Here is a 21,814-nt window from a genome sequence, read left to right as displayed (position 1 = left end):
GAGTGCCTGATTCCAAGAGAATGTAACTTTGGGAGAACAATCTTGGGAGAGTAAAATGGTGGTAATCCAGTGTGAAGGAGACTCCTCATAGCAGGAGGTGGCCCATGAACTTTTGGGGCAGGGATAGCAAATTAAGACAGTAAAGGGGAGTGTAGCAATTTGATACTGTTTACAAATTCCAAAAATATTGGGATTGTGATCTGGTCTGGGCATATTAGATTGTATTGGATTCAGAGATTTCACTTTTACTTGATTAATTAATGATTGGGGCTTTGATTTGGTTAGTAGGACATTGCGTCTTCGCCCACCAAGAGAAAACGACATGGCACAGTAGTTGGAGTTTTGAGCTGGAGCCTGGCAAGTAAGCACACAGAAGAGCAAAGCAGCTGAGCCGAGAGAGAAACAAACCCTGGGGAAAGAGACAAAGCCAGTCACCTGACAACCTACAGTTCACCTTGTGGAGAGACCAGGGCAGCTGAGCCCAGAGAAAAACGAGCTCTGGGAATAGAGGAACCCTGAAAGCCTGAACTCTTGGCAGACGTCAGCAGCCATCTTTCTCCAATGTGGCAACTGACTTTGGTGAGGGAAGTAATTTAAGCTTTATAGTCTGCTAACTTTAAGCTTCTACTCCAAATAAATACCCTTTACAAAAGCCAACAGATTTCTGGTATTTTGCATCAGCACCCCTTTGACTAATACAGGAAGGGAAAAGAGAGTATTACAGTGCCTGGAGGAAGAAAAGAGCCTGGTTTATTTGAAGACCTGTAAGGAGGCTTGCTAGGGCCTGTGTGACAGGGAAATGTCAAGAGATCAGGTGGGGCCAAATTACATAAGGAGTGAACTTTGAGTATTTGAAGATGCAGACACAAAATGATGAGTCCTAAGGCAAGGAAATCTGCTGGATAAGGACAACACAAAAATCCTGCTTAAAAAGTTTTTAGCTAACATGTAATAGGCCTTCAAAGTAACCCGAATTTCATAGGGCCTACAGATAAGTGCTTATGAGATCAGTCATTTGGTGGCATCCAAACTTAACGAATTGTCCCTGCTAAGTGCCAACTTACACTAATTGAAGATGCATGTAATTTATTTTTAAAATTTACCATCTTTCAGATTTTGTTCCCAGTCTTAATAAAGGCTAAAATGGATATATAGCCCTCATTCTAAAATTTGGAGTATCACCCCAGGTGGATCCTAATTATCACAGCTGGATTTTATCTGAGTTGGATAAATAGAGGGGCAGAAGAACTCTTAAAATTTGTTACTAATATAGCTGTTTGGCCCTCAGGGTTAAAAAAACAATTGCGGCAACACTGAAAATGATCTCAAATAAAAATCTGGAAGACTCTCTTGGAAAGGATCAAAGATCTGGTATAATGGGCTGTCTGACAGCAGTAAGCTGGAAGGGAGCATTAGTGGGCTCCCCTGGCCTGCTTTATTCATTCCTGCAGCTGGTGAAGAACAGTCCCGTGAAATCGTGCTTCTGAGACTTCACTGTGCATGGGAATCCCTGGCAGGATCTTGTTATAATGTAGGTTCTGATTCAGTAAGTGAAACTGCATTTCTGAGATTCCTAAGGGATGCAGAAGGTGCTGCTGGTCCTCCAACCACAATTTGAATAGCACAAGGTTATGAATTAACTTATTTATAAGATACACAAATAAGAAAGGAAATAAAAAAGCAAACATTCTTTATTTAGTAATCTTTGATATTTAAAATACAACTCATTGAACATCCACATCAATCATAGACTCCTCAGTGTTCAACAGCGCTTTGGAAGCCCGGCTCTTCCAAGGACCAGACAAGAAGGCCTGTGTGTGTAGTAACGGCAAACAACTCTAAGAGAGGAAGCACACACAGAAGGGCTGCAGAGTTGGGCCCTGAGCAAATGGCACTGCCATAGTGCACCTGTATTATGGTCAAAAGACAACGGTTTTTAATTCAGATATATTTTGAAGTTGAATTTCAAACAGTTTATTTATACAGAATGGTAATTTTTAAAAGTTATTCCTAGTGGTCCAGTGTTGCAGAAATTAGACAATCACATTTCAAATGTACGGTTTCCCCTTTCAAAAAAAAGCATTAAAAAATTCCAGGAAACATTCATTCACCTGTGAACTATGCAAGCGACAAGTGCTTCCTAAACAAATCAATAATCTTCCACATATATTTCACTAATGCTTGCCACTGCTTTGTCTATGAATCCAGTATTAAAATATTGAGACACTATAATTAAACTTGCCAATCACTGCAAATTTAGAAGTGATACTACTAACATTCTTAAAATGCCAAAATATTTTGGAAAGCATAAAAGTAGCAAAGGTTTTCCTCAAATCAAAAGAAAAAGCAAAATTAATCATGTCAAAAATCTTTCATTCATGGAAGTAAACAGAACAAAAATATTTTTGGTATGTGTAAGACTTTAAAAAACAATACAAAGTCATTTCTTTAACAAAAGATACCGGTTATAAAAGAACTAGGAATTAAGGAAAGTTTTTATTTTGAAAATATAGAAAATGATTCTGCTGCAATGATTAGTTGGTCCCATCTGGTTTTTCTTAATTAAGGTTACATATATTACATATTTATCCATACTTGTTAGGGCCAAGATACAATAATTAATTCACCTTGAAAACAGTGGCCTGTGACTCTACCACTTGCAGAAAAAGGGTTTAAAAGGAAGTCATCAATATTAACTATTGAATACTCCTGAGAATTTAAATCGAGATTTATTTTCCAACTTAAGATTTTCAACAAGTTTTCATCACATTTTGCTTATGCAGTGAATCAATCTTTTTTTGGACTTGCACAGTTCCAATGGGACAATTTTAAGACATTCAATAAACTTTGGCACTAGCATGATTTAAAAAATAATATGAAACATGCAGACACTAAAAATGTGATTTAGACTCCAGAATAAAATTTATTCAGCTTAATATTAAATGAAGCAGTATAGACTTAGTATATACTGTATATACTTAGTATATAGTGCCTATGATAGTCAACTAGTTTTGAGCTTTTTTCCTCATTAAATTTACCAATTTGGCAACACAAATAAAGCCTTAATTAAGAAAAATCAAGTTCTAAAGAGAAAAAGCACCTTCTTAAATATTCTGTGTATTTTAAATTATTTGGCCAAGATCTTCGAGTTGAAATAAAAACTTTACCTGCAGCAACGTTTTCAGATTGTGTTACTGAAATATTTGTATGTTAATTACCCTAAATAATACATATTGATGGTTTTAGATGAGAGGTTAACTACTCTGAAAACATAACTACTTATTAAATCCATGACATGTGAAAATATGAAAGTAGTATTTCCAAAGCTTGTTTAAATTTTACTTGTAATATAATTATGACCACTGTACATATTTTATTGTCAACACAAATTGTACATTAGAAAAATGATACCAATAGTTTAAATATTAAACATTAAGGCTTTCCCAATTGGTAAAACAGAATGGAAATCACTGTAAGTTTCTATCAGGACAGTTAATGTGAATTTGGTGGTTTACAGTAAATGGCAGATCCTGATATCCTGTGCACAGCTTCCTCATTCTGTCATACTGTAGTTACGGGCACTGATAACTTCTCATGCCAACCAAGAAACTGAATCTTAATGTTTAATTACATTTAAGCCATTTCAGACATGAGGGCAACTCATGGTGACTCAGGATCTGCCTGCCAAATATAGCAATTTCAAGAAAACTAAATAAATACATTCAAATATATCCAGTGTGTGCTCAACTCTTAAAAGAATCTATCCCAAACACATGAAGGTCAGAGTGTCGTATTTCCTTAAGTGCTTTAACTAGGGTGCATATATATTACGAAGTAATACATAAACTTTATAAACTCTAAGGTTAAAACATTTATGCATATTAGTTTTCTCATTTTTATATTAGGTAGCTCATCAATTCAAGTTTATGAAAAGTTTAATGGAAATTTTCAATGGGAAAAGGTAAAGGCCAAATATCCATGGAAAATATGACTGGCATACTGGGGACAGTTACAGAAATATTCAGTCTTAAAATATTTTGGTTTTAAATCATCCCTTGCGGTTCTAACATTTTATAATTATCCTGAAACATTTTCACTTGTTAAAAGCTATAGATTTTTACAATAAAACTGTCTAAATCTGTGTAATGGAAACTCAAAAAACTTCATTTGGCACAAAATAATTACTAAATAATCCATTTCTATCCAAGAAAAAGCTATTTATAATCATAAATAAAAGACACTTTTCATCTCTTTTCAGTTAGTTAGGAATAAATCCTAAATCAAAAAAATTTCCCTGAAACATGTATGCAGCCATTTACCAGTATGGCAACATATCATACTTTAATCTTCTAAGTTGGCAGCTGACATTTCTTCTTGATTTTTAGCTTATGAACAATACAACATTTGAAAGATTTTCAGAAAGGAGTGGAAAGTGAGGGCTGGGGGGCAGATGACAGAATCTAAAACTCCCATTTCAGAGAAACATGGTTATTTTCACCAAAATCATACTACTGTAGTGACCCAGCAAGAAACTCTCTATGAATCCCTATCAAAACTAAGGACTTTCTTATTTACAGACCATTAAGTACTATGTGACTTCTATAATTCTTAAGCTATTTAAATGTTATGATGCAAGTATCAAATCACAGTAAAAATTTAAATATATTCTCAGTAAATTGTCAGGTTCTAGATCATCATCTCCAGCATGCTGTATCAAAAGATGTACAGCAGAAGCAGACACTGGCATTCTCTATGACTTAACTGTAGCTAGAACAGAAAGCGCCAGTCAACAAGAGAAAAAATAAAATGAACGGCTACTGAAAAAAACAAATTTTGTCTGTCATATACTCATGGTTGGTTATTATTATGTTATGTCATGTAACAGGAAAAAACTTACTGGCACACTATGTTTCCCGTATTTTTCTCAATTGGAAAATGAAGAAAATAATAAGGTTCAGGAAAAGGGGGTTACAATAAAGCTGTGAAGGTTGAACATGGCTGAGAAGATATTCATCAAGTATCTGGGAAAGCACATGCTCACACATAAAAAAGGCTCATTTATTCTCAAATATTTGTGCAGGGCTGATTTCAGAGTTTAGGAATGCACCAGAGTCATGAAATAATGATCCTATTTTAGGGGGCTTAAAAAGCAAAACCTCAGGAAAGATTATCTTTCAAAAGAGTTGTATAAAACAATGAAAATAGGTAGCAGAGGAATTGTGATTAGAAAACCCCCAATTGCTCCACACCCAGTTGGAGGGAGAAGTTATCCTTTTGGAACCATTAATATTATCAACACAGGCAACAGACACATTACTGAAAGGTCAATTTAGATAATGAGAAATGAACAACTACTGGATGGTCTACGTGAGCCAAAATAACACCATAGAATACAGAAAAAGAAAACAATGCATGGAGGAAGTTCTGTGGCAAGAACTAATTAGCTGGTCTGCAAAAAGCTCCAAGAAAAATGCTCTAATTTTAGACGTTAGGTATTGCACACTCAAAAAAGAAAAAGGAACATTTAGAAAACTATTTTAAATTTCTTTAATTGCTGAATGCCTCTTTGGCTAGTATCTGGAGGATCATTATTTAGTCCTACAACTGATGCATTTTCCACTTTTTCATCATTTCCCTTGCAAACCACACTAAAAGTCTTATTTCCTCTGTTGAACATTGTTCTCTTTGACACATTACCAAAATGGTCCCTATGCTGCAATCACAAAGAATAATGTTGGACAGTATATCTAAATAATTTTTAAAAGGTATTATTTTCCTTCTGTTTTCAAATTATTTTTAACAGTTTCTAAAGACATGGTCACAGCTGCCTGAAGCATGTCTTCTTCGCTCATAGCATCACCTGTTGAGAAAGCACACATTTCTTAGAAATTTCTAGAAAATTCTCAGTCATCAAAAGCTAAGCTCTTTAGAAGATACTTTTTTTTAAAAAATGAGAATTATAATATCCTTTTAAAATATACATACAGTATAATTTATGCTTTTTGGTGTACAATTCTAAATTTTGACAAATGCATGGAATCAGATACCCTCTACCACCATTAAGATAGAGAACAGCTCCAATGTCCAAAAAGTTCCCTTGTGCTACTCCTTTGCAGTCAATTCTCAAACCCTAATCCCTGCTATAAATGATATGTTCTGTTCTATAGTTTTGCCTTTTCCAGAATGTCCTATAAATCAAATCATACAGTACATATATAGCCTTCTCAGTCTGGCTTCATTCATTTAGCATTTGAGATGCATCCATGTTGCTGGGTATATCAACAGCCCATTCCTTTTCCTTTTCAACTTTTTAGTTCAAAATAATTACAGCTTCACAGGAATTTAGGAAATTGCAAAGACAGTTCAGAATGGTCATGTGTACTCTCCACCCAATTTTCATCCAGTTACACCTTAAGTAACTTCAGTCCAAATCACAACCAGGAAAGTGACATTGGTACAGTATGTTTGTGGAGTTCTATAGCATTTTATCACATGTATAGATTTCTGTAACCACCATCACAATCAAGATACAGAACTGTTACATTACCACAAGGATCTGCCTCGTGCTACCCCTTTATATTATATTATATTATATTCATACCCACTGCCCTCTTTCACTTTCCCGAATCCCTGGCAACCACTACTTTGCTCTCCCCATCTCAATAATTTTGTCATTTTGAGAATTTTACATAAATGGAATCATACAATATGTGACCTTTAGGGATTGGCTCCCCCCCACCCCACTCAGCATAATTCCTTGAGATTCATCCAAGTTGTTGCTTATATCGACAGCATGTTCCTTTTTATTGCTCAGCAGTGCGTCATGGTATAGATGTAAGAGTTTGTATGATTCTCCTGCTATGGGATATTTTAGTTATTTCCAGTTTGGGGCTATTATAAAGAAAGCTGCTCTGAATCTCTAAGTACAGGTTTTTGTGTGGAAATAGGTTTGCCTTTTTCTGGGATAAATGCCAAGAGGTATAACTGCTGGATTATATGGTAAGTGTATGTTAGTTTTTTAAGGAACTGTCAAATTATTTTCCAGAGTGGCTGTACCAGTTTGAATGAAGTGAAGAAATCTTACTTCCCTTTTATACCTCTTTATCTTCCCCCATTTATAATAAAATTGTGTTAAGTATTTTCTGTATATACATTGCAAGTCAAATCCAACGGTGCTATAATTTTTGCTTCAACCATCAAACATAATTTAGACAACTCAGGAGAAGGAAAGTCTATTGTATTTACCCATAGTTTTACTCTTTCTGTTGTTCTTCCTGATGTTCCACTATTCCTTATCATTTCTTTTTTGTTTAGAGAACTTTCTATTCTTTTGAGGCAGATCTGCCCATGACAAATTCTCTTGGCTGTCCTTCATCTGAGATTTTCCCTTTATTACTAAAGGATATTTTCATTGGATACAGAATTCTGGGTTGGCAGTTTTTTTCAACACTTGAAAAATGTTATTTCCTCCTGACTTCCTTGGTTTTGGTTTTAAAAAATCTGCTGTGAGATGCAGTGACTGAGTGGTGCCAGGCCAGGTATGTGTCTGTTGGTTAATCTGGGCCTGTCCCTGTGCCTGGCACCAGAAGCAGGAGTCTGTGGCTCAAAGCATCCCTCCCCTCTTGCCGCCCACGATGCCCTCTGCAGCACGCCTGGGATGACAGCAACCCTCCAGTGCTGTGGATTTTTGGGTACAGCTCCCTGGTGTGGAACCCAACTTCGCCTTCACAACAGCTGCGTGGGCTTCATGTGTGGCCACAGCCGCCTCTACTGGCAGGGAGACATCTTCCACTGGGGCAGTGACAAGATGCCTGGCCATGTGGTGACCCTCCTTGAAGACTGTGATGAGCATTGTGCTTGGGGCATGGAACACCAGGTTTGAGGCGAGCAGGTGAATGAGGCCCTGAAGTACCTGAACATGCATGAGGTGGTACTCAGTGGCTGAGACACCAAGCAGGTCACTTTCTGCCCCAGGACACCTCTGACCAGCCACTGAAGACCTTGGCCTACACGGCCACCCCACAGAACCCTGACTACCTGGGCCCTGTGCCTGGAAGCCATTGCCACAAAGATCCTGGTCCGCTGAGTCTTCTCAGGCCACAACCTGGCATACATGTTGTGCCTGGAAGACTTCACACAGCTCTGTGGGCTCCAAGTACATGACAAGTACCTGGCGGCAATCGTGGATGTCATGGGTATCATGCTGCCCTGCTCCTGCCTCACCAAGCAGGCTCTGGCACTGGTCTGAGGGGCTGAGCCCTTGCAGGGTTGCCCATATGGACAGTCCCTGCTCCAGTACACACAGACAGACTTGATTTGGCTGGAGTCCACTGAAGGCGCATGGATGGCTCAGAGCTTCTCTGCCTAAGCCTGGACCGCCCACCAACCTCCAGCTCTCCTGCCTGACGCTGACTTGCACCATGTTAATGTGGTGGGCAGGGTGGAGGTCCTGCTCTGGACACAGGGACCCTGCTGAGTGGTGGCCCCATGCCAGGAGCCTGGTGCCTGACCACACTCCCCCCAGTGCTACTAATCCGACACCACCTAGGCAGGGGTCCCCCAGGGAGTCTCCAGTAATCTTGACCCTCTAACTATCCACACCAACCATTCCCTAGTCCCAGAAATTCCTCCTGCCAAAGGTCTCAGCCCACTGGACCTCATGCCGTCCCAGAACACCCCATATTGTTATGAACTCATCTTTTATTTTTAAAAATTCCACTGTCACTGAAAATGCTTTTCCCCACCTTCCCACCTGGCCTTCTCTGACACTACTCTGAGTGGGCGAGAGCACTTCACACCGCCAGGTAAGCAAACAAGACTAGGCTCGCCAACCGGCCTTTGCTGACAGAGGTGAGGGTGGGACCAGTTTTATCTGTGGAGTATGGCTGGAGAAGAGCGTTGATTGTCTAAAAGTTTCCTTTCTGGCAGGGCTTCTTTTCTGGTCCTTTAGCTAGAGAGAACAAGCTCTTCCTGGGACTTCTGTGTGTGGCAGTGGCTTTGCCAACATCAAGTACAGGATATATGAGGCCAAAAGAAAACCGAGGGAACTAATAGCCAAGTTTTTCCTCAGGACCTGAGAGCCATAGCCAGTTGGTCTCCTCTCCACCTTCCAGTCTTCTCATGTTTGTTCTCTATATAATTTTCAGAGATTTTTGCAGTACTTGGCAGGAAGAATAGGAAGAGTGCCAGTTTATTCTTTTTGGCTGCTAAATAGCCTTCCATTGTATGGATGTACTACAATTTGTATATTCAGTCACCAGTTAAAGGACAACATTTAGGTAGTTTCCAGTTGTGGGCAATTGTGAATAAAATTGCTATAAGCCTTAACATACAGGTTTTGGTTTAGTTTGGTTTCCTATTGGATAAATACCTAGGAGTAGGATTGCTGAGTTACATGGTTAAGAACATATTTAAGCTTATAAGAAACTGTCAAATTATTTTCTAAAGTTGCTATACCATTCTGCATTCCTACCAACAAAGGAGGAGAGTTCCAGTTGTTCTCTTTCTTGTCAGTCCCTGGTATTGTCAAGTTTTTTGTTTTATTTTTTAAGTGGACAGTAAAGATATGTACTGGTATCACACTGTGGTTTTAATCTGTATTTTCAAATGACCAGTGATGTTAAGCATATTTTCATATGCTTATTTGAATATGTATATCCTATTTGGTGAAGTGTGTGTTCAAATTCTTTGTCCATTTTCTCATTGAGTTGTTTCTTATTGTTCAGCTTTGACAGTTCTTTACATGTTTTGCTTACAAGTCCTTTGCCAGATACGATGTCCTTTTCACTAAATTCTACTACAAATAACTGGCTAAAGTTTAATGTCTTTTAAACCAGGGCCTGATCTGTAACTCTAGAATCCTTGCTGTTATTTAGACCACACTCAAGTGTTGTCAGTTTTCCAGGTGGCAAAAAAATATATTTATCTCGAAACTGTTGGAAAACATACTATTACTGTGAAGTTACATGTATTATGTTTAGAATTTTAAAGCAAAATGCTCATTGAGAGCCCCAGTCAGCCTTTCCTTAACCCAGAAAAATTTAATAGACTACAAATTCATTCAAGAGTTTCAACACAATTAAAGAGGGGAGAGAAAAAAAAAGTAAAGCAAAAGTCGCATGGAGCCCTTGAGTCAGACAGAGCATGCAGGAAACAAATATGATGAGTGGCCACAAAGAGCCATACCTAGATCACTCCCAAGGACTCCTGAACTTGTGGTCGGCCTCTCCCAGGGATGTGAAACCTGTTCTGGCAGATTCACCTGCTGCTGCTGCTGCTGCTGCTGCTGCCTGAAACATTCAAAGGTAAATGTACATTAAAGAAAGAAAACTCCAAAACAAATCTGTCATGAGAAAAACTATTCACAGGGAAAATAAATTTTTCCGCAAATCAAAATGGTCACTGGCATGAGCACCACAAAAAAATGCAAATGCAAGAGCAATTAGTCTGGTATAGATTATTTAAAACAGGGTTTCTTAACCTTTTTTTGTTCCACAGACACCTCTGTCAGTCAGGCGACCCCTTCTCAGAATGAAGTGGCAGATAGTTTCATGACACTCCACATTGGTGGACAGAGAAAATAAAAATAATAAGTTGATTTTTCTCAATTCAAGCTCACAGACCCCCTGAAATCTTTCCACGGACCCCTGCTTAAGTATCTCTTATTTGAAAGAATATAAGAGAGTTGATCCTAGGAATCCCAGATTACAAAAGTTTGAATTTATCCACAAATTAAACGGTAGGTATTTTCAATACAAAATGATGGACAAATTGTCCAAAAAGATTCACTGGTAGCTATTCTGATGCAAATGCATGTTGGTTTACAAAGCTTTAATATTATTAGAAGCCATAGAAAAGGAGCACCTTGAAGATAAAGCATGTCAAATTATCAAGTATGTTAACATCATCTTCCCATGCCTGACTCCTTCTTGTCATTCAGGTCTTAGCTTAACTATCACCTTTCCAAAGATGCCTTTCCTGACCATCCCTCCTAAAATAGCCACCTGGCATTCTCACTATGTCATCACTACATTTTAATTTTCAGAATTTCACCATCTGATAATTCTTCTTTCTCTCCTCTTTAGAGTGTAAGCTCAATGAGCCCAAATCTAATCTTGTTTCCCCAGTGCTAAAACTATGCCTGTCACATTGTAAGCACTCACCCAAATACTTGATAAATGAACACATGAAAACAATTTAATAAACATTATCAAATTTTCAATTACATTTATTGTATTAAGGTAAGTTCTTCTTTGTAATTTTTCGAAAGGAAAAACGTCACACAAATCCACATTTTAAAATGTTTAAATATGATTATGCTGTGAACATGTGTATCCTTGTACTTAGAAAATATACTTTGAAATATTGTGGTATAATGGGAAATCATGTCTGCAACTTACTCTCTTTTTTCCTTTTCTTTTTAGGTCCTGGGGCTGGGGACTGAACCTGGAACCTCATATGTAGGAAGCTGGTGCGCAGCCACTGAGGCACACTGGCTCCCCTGATTTGGCTCCCTCACTTGTCTGCTTGTTGTTTGTTTTCTTGCCCTTTAGGAAGCACCAGGACCTACCCTGGGGACCTCCCATGTGGGAAACAGGCGCTCCTTGCAACTTATTCTTAAATGCTTCAGAAGTGTAAATGACTGGGGGATCTGGGTAAAGGTATATGGGAGGGAGCTCTGTGTACTGTTTATGCTACTTTTATGTAAATTTGAAATACTTCAAAATATCTAGGTAGAAGGAAAAAACAAAACTTATGAACAGCTGACAATCTGAGTTAAAACCATAGTTTAAACAAAAAAGAAAAAAAAAGAAAAACAAAAATTTAAAAACTGAAAAACAAACACCATAGCTTAAAAAATGCATTAAGGAATTTAAAAAGGAATCAGAATTTTGAAACTACCAGCAATTTTATTAATAGTACATTTTTTTTCCCTAACCTTGTGTTTTAATTGTGAGCAACAAAGAAAATTAAGCCAGTGGCAACTGCAATTTTGCCCAGTTGGTTTTGAGCCAGAATCTTGATATCTGCACAGGTTTAAGACTTTCTAGTGTGTCTGGCTAATGATGCACACATGGGTAGCATACCACTAGCATACCCCAATTTTGGAACATGGCATGGGAAACTTACGGGGAATCCCTGGCACATCTAATATTACTCCATGCCCTCATATCCCCCTCCACTAAAGAAAGTGTGTCAGAAAATGAAGGATAGGTAAGGCAGTAACTTTAGAGTGATAACATTTATTCTACTTTTTTTTTCTTTTAAAGATTTTCTTTATTTCTCTCCCCTTCCTCCCCCCCATTGTCTGCTCTCTTGTGTCAATTCACTGTGTGTTCTTCTGTGTCTGCTTGTATTCTCGGTGGGACCAGGAATCTGTTTCTCTCTTTTTGTTCATCATCTTGCTGCGTCAGCTTTCCGTGTGTGCAGCAGCACTCCTAGGTAGGCTGCGCTTTTTTCACGCAGGGTAGCTCTCCTTGGAGGGTATACTCCTTGCGTGTGGGGCTCCCCTACACAGGGGAGAGGCCTGCATGGCATGGCACTCCTTGTGCGCGGCAGCACTGTGCATGGGCCAGCTCACCACACAGATCAGAAGGCCCTGTGTTTGAACACTGGACTCCTATATGGTAGGCAAATGCTCTATTAGTTGAGCCACATCCACTTCCCTAGTCTACTTCTAATTTGTGAAAAATAAGAAGAAAATCAATTGCCAAGCCTGAAACAACACTGACACCTTTCAAATGTGATAATGCTATATGATGGAACATGCTCAAATAGCACTCAGCATCTATTCCCACTGTGCCTTCTAATGTGCATTTAGTATTTTAGGTGGAAAGCTAAAAATTCCATTTCTTCGATTCCCTTGCCAATGGTTACATATTAAGTACTAGCATGAGATTTGAAAAGCAGATCTTCCGGTAGCTTTGGTTGTTCTCTGCTGACAAAGTTATGCGGATGCCAGTCCCAGCATGCTCCTTTACGGTGGTGACAGCAAGGGTCAGACTTCACGTTTTCATGTCTAGGCAGCTGTGGTGAGGCTTCCTGATACCAGAGCCGTGATCCCAGGACCACAGCTGTGGGTGTGACTCCCCTTCTTACCGTTGGGGCAGTGGCTGCAGCTGTTCTGGCAGTGGTATTGGGAAGCCAGGACTATGGCCTGTAAATTCAGCTCTTCCAAGGACTTCCTAAGCCCCTAACTTCTGTATTAAATATTTTTCTGCCTTAGAACCTTCAAATGGTGTTTGGCTCTTAAACTTTAACCCTGTTTGGTACACTATACCATGCCACTGATCATGGCTAAGTATTCAATATTCAAAAAAATCATAGCAATCCACGGCCATGAAAACAATATTTGTGTCCCTCCTTGTTGGGAACATAATGTTTCTTTTTATCGAAAAGAATCTGCATCCGTTCAAAACTAAACCTGGGAAAAGATGCCGATAGTGCTAACACTCATGTGTGGAACACTTTACAAAACGTGTTTATATACACTGCCTAATTTGATGCTCATAATGGAGTTGTAGCAGGTTTTATAGTGACAAAACTGATGTAGCAGAGTTTGGCTTGGGGTTTTAATGTGGATAAAACAGAGATTACTACTGAAAAAATTGGATAGCTATGAAAATACTATTTTTAACAAATCTTTCTCATAAACAATGAATGGGCAGTAGGTAGATTTTTAACAATATTTTGTTGCACTAGAGGAAAACCCTATAGTGTGCATCACGCATGAATACTTGCAGTTATTACACATAAAATATTTAGCTGTGAATACAGGGGGAAAAAATGATAAAATTGCATGAATAACTAAGTTAGCACCAGAGTCAGTTTGGGGAAGGTAAGAAAGAGCTTGACAACCTTAGAGGCAAGTTCCAAAGCCAAAGGTGGAAGATAGAGAGACAAGGATCTGGCCTTAGTAATCAAGAGTTCTAGTAAAAGGTAAATATTTTTCTCAGGACCTCTCATAATCAGTTCTACAAGATTTGCAATGCTAGCCAATGCTGAAAATAAAAACCAAGAAGTCAGCTCAACTTTTCTCAGCATCTTGTGCTCTGTAAAATAGTCCCTGGTTCCCCTAGGATCTTCAAGGCTAAAGCTGGTAACCATTACTGTACACCTTCCTCCCCCAACAACCATCCTCTCATCAGGAAGGAGCCATGACAATACTGAAATGTTTTAAAAGGGGTGTGAGGTGGACTAAAATATCTCTTATTAAAAAGCATCAGCTATCATTGGCATTGTGTATGTTTAAAATCTACTTAATCATTATGGAATGTCACTGCTTCATCTTTTCTCCTGTAAACTTAAATTTATTGGAAATTTCACATTTTTAATCCAAACCCCCCTCCAAATTTTTTTTTTAAATAAACAGGGTTTATGTTAAGATGTCTTCCTTTTCTTAGATATACTTACGAATTTTATAGTTTCTCTATAAAGCATGTCTGTTTGGACCATTTAATTCTGGCAGTTATGCATAATTATATGCATATGAAATAAACATAGCAGAAGTATCATGTGGGACAACTTTTCTGAAAAGCAATTTACCAAGGCCTTATAAATGTTCATGTCTTTTAACCCAATAATCCAACATCTTCAGAATAATTAGAGAAAATGATTAGAGATCTGAGGCATAGTCAGTATATGGATTGTTTGTTGAATTATTATAATACATCCATCCATTTTATTAAATATGCAACCTATTAGACAAAGAATATTTAATATCATAGTAAAATGGGTATAATTTACTATTATACCTGTGTATCTGTGTGACTAGAAAAAAAATGTGCCAAAATATTAACATCAGTTATTGTAGGATGGTGGGATTATGCTTTCTTTTTAACTTGATATGGCTTAAAATAAATTTTCCAGAATAGATATTAATTTTATCTTATTAATTTTATTTTTTAACACTGCCTATATAGTTGATAATATTATAGAATTATTGTTAATAATTATTACTATTGTATTATAATTGTAATGCTAGTTGCCTATGTTTAAAAAAAGTCTATATATTTTAGAGAGGCATACTGACATATTTATGGATTAAATGACATGGTTGCAATTTTTTACAAAATAATCCAGGATGGGGATGGGAGATGGGAGCATAAAAAAAACAAGACTGGCCATGTGCTAATATTTGTTGAATCTTGGCAATGAATAAACAGGGATTCATTAAGCTACTTTCTTTACTTTTGTGTAAATTTTAGGTTTACCATAATTTGAAAAAATTTTAAGTAATTTTAAAGTTTAAAAGGCAGTGAAAAGCATTAAAAAGCACTATTGAAAATTTAAATATATAATTAAATCCATTAATCTATCACTGAATAAAGACTAGAAATATCTCACATTAAGAGGATGGCAGTTGTTCAGAACTTTCCTTCATATACTTCTGAGTTGTGACTTAAAAAAAAACAGAAAACAGAAAAAAGGTAAATATTATCTTATACTTCATTACACCATCAAATGTAAAATGTGTCAATATTTTAGATACTACTAAATACTGCCAATTATGATTTTAAGATGCTTCCCAATTTTCAGAGATGTTGAAATGTGAAAAAATGTACATCTCAGAATTGATAAAATGCAATAAATAACAGGCCAGATTCAGCCACTGGCTTTTTGTTTTCTACCTGGAATCAGTGGATCTAAAGGTCTATCGTAGCTCTTATAATCAAAATAGGTCTAAAAAGGATGGAGTTTCATCATTTAAAAAAAAAGGGGGGGGGGGAGAAGACTTGTGAATGATAGGTCTTGGAAGGTATTTTCAGGGGGTGAAATTTCTAGTTCAAGAGCACATATAAAGTTGGACACAAAGTTTTTAGGGATTGATTGTTCAGATTGATAGTGCCTCTCTGTCTCTGAAGCCGACAGACTTGCAGTGCCCACCTAAAGTGGCAATGGAGCAGAACAATTAACTACTACCTCTATTTGGGGGTGTGCTCCCTGACTTAAAATGCTGTTTTCCTAGTAATTGACAGAAGAACTCGGCAGCATTGGTCAAATGACAAAGAAGCACATCTGAGAGATCAACAGGCACTATTCTTGCCTTGTCCTAATTCTACTTTCCTTTTGATTAATGAAATTTTATAAGGTTTTCTTCACCATATTTCATGTAAATTTATCCAGTATTGGGGCAGTTTTCCCCTAAAATTGTATTTCATATCACAGTTTAAAAAATATTTGCTGTTATTTTTAAAACTACATTCCAGTATTCAAGTTACCAGTCTTTTAGGATAGAACTATAAATAAAACAAATGCTTAGCCCAAAGCTTTGTTTACAAACAGACAAAATAGTCAAAGCAACTATTAAATATGCAGTTTTAATCTTGTACCAACTACTTTACTTTTCAAAGTAGGCTTCTCTTCTCTTCCGTAGCTCTTCTGAAGTAAGATTTGTACCTGATGTCTGTGGGGCATCTTGAGACATATTTCGGGAACTACCTAAGAAGAAAACAAAACAAAAACCATTTTATTTATCTATTCAAGCAATATCATGTTTATAGTTATTTGAGAAAACTTTTAAAAACTTTTCTTTCTTAAAAATATTCTGAGGACTGAATGTAGCTCAAGTGCTTGAGCACCTGCTTCCCATATATGAGATCCCGGGTTCAATCCCAGTACCTCCTAAAAAAGAAACGAAAAAACCACTCTCACTGGGGAGCAGATATAGCTCAATGAACGCCTGCTTCCCATATACGAGGTCCTGGGTTCAATCCTTGGTATTTCCTTAAAAACATACAATAATAAAAATTTTTTAAGAATTCTGCCTCTATTCTGTAAATATATGAAAGGTTCCGAAAATCTCAGGGAAGTTCAGATCTAACCTGTGCCCAAGGCAACCAAACCTGTGCTCATCTCTGAATTAGCAGATGTGAGACTATAAAACCAACAACCAACACAGTAGGAAGGCTCATTCATACCACACTCATGTGCTATCATTAACTTATTAAAAATGAATCTACACTTTCAAAGGCTGAGTATTCTCGCAAGCAGTGTTCTTATAACAGATGGAGGAGGGCCATGAAACAAACCCATTTTCTGTACTCCTCTACCCTTAAATACTTGGGTATTATAAACCTTAAATACATTTCCATGTTCTCCCTTGATAATTGTACCAACTAGAGATTCTATATAAAGTGGTAAGAAGAATGAATTATACAAAAATACTTAAAACAGCAAAAGCTGGTGCCTGTTCATTATAGAGCTAATCTAGCAGGGCCCTACTTATCAAAACTGGGATTGCATACTACTTTTAGTACTTAGAGGTATGCCAGGAGACATAAGTTATAGGATAAAACACAATGGCATATCATCATAGGAATGTACTTGATGAGTAATCAAATTCACATGAATTAGATAAAAATGAAACTTCAAAAAAGCTTCACTCTTTCAAGTAAGCCACTTCGGGCTCTGTCCCAAGCATTCCCCCCAGCCTAGATCCTTGCAGGATATGTATTTACTCTCTTCTGCTGACTAGCTTTTATCACTTAAAAAGGGGGTGGGGGATACCAAAGTAGGCTTAAGCTTTAAGATGCACAGCCAGTAAGTGTTGAACTTCTGTAAAATCAATTTGTACTCTCTCTTCAGGCCCCTCTTTGTGTCCAATGGCATACATTTATGCAACTGCTGGCTTGGGTAAGGGTTAACTGACCTACACAGTGATTAATCTCAACTTACAGTTGTGTTCATTATCAAACTCAAAAGAAATTACCAGAAATAAAAATGTTATTCACTAGTTCTAATATAAGATTGGTTGTGAAAAGTGACTTATTATAAGAAATCAAAAAGAAGAGTAGATTGTACATAGCCTTTGCTTCCGCATTAATGTCAAAGAACTCTACTAATAGTAATTAACTTCTAGAGAAACTAATAATCTAAGTCAATTTTTCAACAATATACCTTGCATACTGAGCTGAATAGCCCTGCGGATATCTGCTTCTTCATCTTCCATGTCAATTTCTTGGCGACTTAGTGCCAGGGCCCTCTGTAAATCCTCTTCGTCTTCATCTAACATTCCTGACCCATCATTTGCTTCTAAGACTCGTTCCAGATCTGTTTTCTGGACTCTAACGAGCAAAAGTACCAATATTTACTGCAAACCGGGCTTCTATTTTAGTCATGATAAAGACATTTGTAAACAAACATTTAAGTCAAAACTCACACTTTTTCTGACACACACATTCCTACAAGGACTGTGCCATAATGTGAATATAAATTAATATATTAAAGTAATTCAAAGAGCTGATTCAAGTTTGAACCAATAAACTTCCCTAAAGTAAGTCTAAAAAAGTCTTTCATTTTCTAAAAAAAGTCACCAATAATAAAAGAACTATACATTCAATAGAAACCTGACAACAATTCTTACAATGAAATACTATCATACTGCAGGCTTAATTTTCACCTTTGATCTTTCAGTTGAGCTAATTCTTCTCCAATAAGTTTTGGTCGCTGCATCTGTTGGACCCTGATCATCTGCAGGAGTTGGTCAGCTTCACAATCTGGCAGATCACCCTTAACAACAAATATGGAATAACCTAAAAAAAAAAAAGCAAAACTAAAACTACAACAGCTAATAAGACATCCAAAATCTATTTAAAATAGACAGGCAGCCCAATATAGTGGAAAAATATACAAGTTGAGGTGTCAGAAAGACTCCTCAAGTAATGATGATTCATACGTTCAATAGCAATGTAATCTAGGGCAAGTTACTTAAAGTCTCTGAGACTGTCTTCAACTATGAAATGGGAATAGCTTTTTCATAGATTATGTAGCAGTAAATGAAATAATGTCCCTCCTAATACAATGCTTAAGTGGGCCACGCAAAAAATGCTAACAGAGAGGTAGGGAAAGGAGTGGGTGAGAGCAAGGGATTTGGAATCCAATTGCCTGGGTTTAAATCCCAGGTCTTCCACTTCCTAGCTGCGTTGTCTCTGGTAGATGCCTTTGCCTATCTATATCTAGCTTCCTTTACCCGCAAAACAGATGATATTGGTACCTTCCTCAATGTGCTACTGTGAGGACAGAATCTGACAATGTGTGTAATAATGGACCATTATTATATAATGGGCAAAAGGAGCCATCATTAGGAATAGATGTCTCCGCCTCAACATATACTTATGTGCAACACACTTCTAATTAAAAACAGAGCTGTGGAGCCATTACCCAAATTTTAGTTAAGGTGTAGAAGGTGTGGTTCATGTTTCAAAATCAAATTTGTAAAAAGTTACACTGGACCAGTGTAATTTTGTACAAATTTGATTTTAGAAAGTCAGGATTTTCCCAGCTGGATGCTCCACACAAAAACAGAATGGAATGGCCTGTACTAAATCTAATCAGTTTAAGTTTTCTCAACCTTTGTGAGCACTAGTAAGTGATGAAAAGAATGAACAAAGATCAAAAGGACTATTAACGAAAAACTCAAAAGACTGACTATGCTATGGTTAACTTTTTTCAACAAGTGAGCTTAGAGTTGAAAGGCGGTAACATATTGTCTGCCAGTAAAATTGTTCCTGGATCATGGAATAAAGTCAGTCAGTTCTCCACGGTATTTGATGAAAAGTGTCAAAAAGAGCAGTTACTCTGCCACCTAAACAAGGCTGAGATCAATCCCTTGCCTCCTCAAATGAGTTGGTTGTGTCTGAAGACTGGATGTTCACAATGGGCATAGCTAACGTAGAGGACAGAAAAGGGATCACAGACAATCACTCATACTACTCACAGTGTTTTCAGTGTCACCTATGGCCACAGGCCCCAGGAATTCTACTTTGATATTCCAGTTCTTCTGGCAAGTCCCCTTCCCCCTCAAGTGGGATACATTAAGCTATCCCTGATGACAGTCATTTAAAAATACATTAACTTTACTGGCATTGACTTCACACTTACCAAGAAAGTCAGGCTTTATATATAATTTTCCAGTAGGAAAACAACATGCTGATTAGCTGACTGAATGTGCTACTAGGTCCACATGATAGCTACATTTCTGACTGTGAATTAATAAATGGGTGGTCTGGTTTATACGGAAGCTTCAAATTTCCAGCAGCAACCTGAAGCCCCACCCTTAGCACCATGACTAGATTTCAGGTGTTGGTTTGGAGGGAAAAAGAGCCATTACTTAGGAGTCTGCAAAGGACACAGCATCCGTAGGGGACAGCCAGGTGTCAGTGGCAGCCCTAACTGAACAGTATCATCTAAAATCACAGCCAGAAGTTCACCATGTAAACAAGAAGATTATTTTATTGTCACTGCCATAAAACAGCACTGTTAATGAGTTAATTTTATCTAGCTACTTTGAAAGATAACCTCAGAAAATTTTCAGTCTTTATTTACCTTCCTGTTGTAATTGAGCCAAGAAAAGTGCAAGGTATGTATCTGATATTAATTCTGGACCCGTCAATAGAGAATTCAAGTTAAACCACTGGAAAAAAAAATTAATTCCACATTTAAGTTAGTGTACATTATAGGTAAGACAGAAATTTCACATGTTAAACTAGATATAATCCATTCTAAAATTCAAATTTAAGCCCTAGAAACATGTCAAACAGATATTGTTTTACGGTAATTGATTTTAAAGTAATGTTATTTTTAAAAAACAAATAGAATGATTTATCACTATTAAATGCTTTTTTTAAAAGAAAAGTTTGCTTTATGCCATGAACTTTAAATCTTCCTTTAAAAAAATGTAAATTGAGTACTTTAAAGTGCCTTTATTGACAACCATAATTAAATCGTTTTCAAGTATTAGCTCAACACAACTCTAACCTAATCACCTTGTTTCCTACACTGATAGTTTTGGTCAAAAGGCCCACCTGTGAGAAAGTAAGATATTGGAAGATGAGAATTTGTAATCAACTCATTTAATAAAGATAACGATCTCTGTTAATTATCAATGATGCAATTAACATCACTTAGTCACTACCTTATGAGTGAGCACTAGGTTTAACTTCTAAGATAAAAAAAGCTTCAAGAGTTATTGTCATTATCACCACCAACTATTTCTTTTGGATTTTGACATATCTGGTATACATTTTCCAATCACTTTTTTCATTATGCAGGGACCTCAGATAGAAAAAGGGTCTGGAGTGAAAAATACTGTACAATTTTAAGAAAAACATACATTAAAACCAAGGATAATAAACCAACACTTGACATCATCTGTGTTTATCAAAGATGAAAGAAGTTCAAAATGAAATTTCAATTTTGAGGAAGTAAAATTGTTTTAAAATCCTCTGCAAATAAGATGCTTACATGCAAATCAACACAAAGAAGTTTCTGATTTTAAAAACCCGTTGATTATTTTATATAGAAACAGAATACTTGATCTTAATATTTTTAAAGATATAAATAAAACCCAGAGGTTCCAAAATCTTGCCATTATCCTACCCTTAAGATGAAGCAGCTTCAATGTGGCTGACTTAAAAGACTGTAGCAGGGGTTTTGGTTTGTTTTGAATTATCTTTTATTGATTTAATTCAGTATATTCTTTCTTGACTGCTTCCTATTTTGCATTGTATTTACTTATTTTATTATCTTTTTAAAGACGGCTTTGTTGATATATAATTGACATACAATAAACTGTTCTTATTTAGGCAAATACATTTTGAAGAGTTTCAACATACATATACCTATGTAGCTATCACAATGAAGAGAGTGAAAATACCCACCACTTCTCTTTGAAATCCCTTCCTCTCATTCCTCCTTGCCCTCCCCATCCCCAGGCAACCAATGATCAATCTACTTTCTGTCACTATAGATTAGTTCACATATTCTAGACTTCTATATAAACGGAATCCTACATACTCTTCGTCTAGCTTCTTTC

General features: G+C 36.9%; 1 protein-coding gene and 1 pseudogene across 6 annotated transcripts in view; one reads left to right on the top strand and one right to left on the bottom strand.

Moving 5' to 3' along the window:
- Positions 1–1,673: 1,673 nt before the first annotated feature.
- Positions 1,674–21,814, bottom strand: part of ATXN3 (ataxin 3) — a 37,763-nt gene continuing 17,622 nt past the window's right edge. For 4 of the 6 annotated variants that reach the window (XM_058292404.2, XM_004475402.3, XM_071213723.1 and 1 more), the window contains 6 exons: positions 20,326–20,413; positions 18,401–18,533; positions 17,899–18,065; positions 16,344–16,440; positions 10,186–10,289; positions 1,674–5,860 (listed from right to left, as the gene is read on the bottom strand). In XM_058292404.2, coding sequence (XP_058148387.1) covers positions 5,769–5,860; positions 10,186–10,289; positions 16,344–16,440; positions 17,899–18,065; positions 18,401–18,533; positions 20,326–20,413 — 681 coding nt within the window. In that variant the 3' untranslated portion in view covers positions 1,674–5,768. Of the gene's footprint in view, positions 5,861–10,185; positions 10,290–10,480; positions 15,400–16,343; positions 16,441–17,898; positions 18,066–18,400; positions 18,534–20,325; positions 20,414–21,814 lie in introns of all 6 variants that reach the window. The other 2 variants (XR_011648278.1, XR_011648279.1) reach the window with 2 other exon arrangements.
- LOC139438075 (glutathione-specific gamma-glutamylcyclotransferase 1-like) lies at positions 7,635–8,248 on the top strand (annotated as a pseudogene).

Source organism: Dasypus novemcinctus, chromosome 3, assembly GCF_030445035.2.
Source record: "Dasypus novemcinctus isolate mDasNov1 chromosome 3, mDasNov1.1.hap2, whole genome shotgun sequence".
NCBI lineage: Eukaryota > Metazoa > Chordata > Mammalia > Cingulata > Dasypodidae > Dasypus > Dasypus novemcinctus.
Note: the sequence above shows the minus strand (reverse complement) of the source record. Positions and strands in the feature narration are given on the sequence as shown.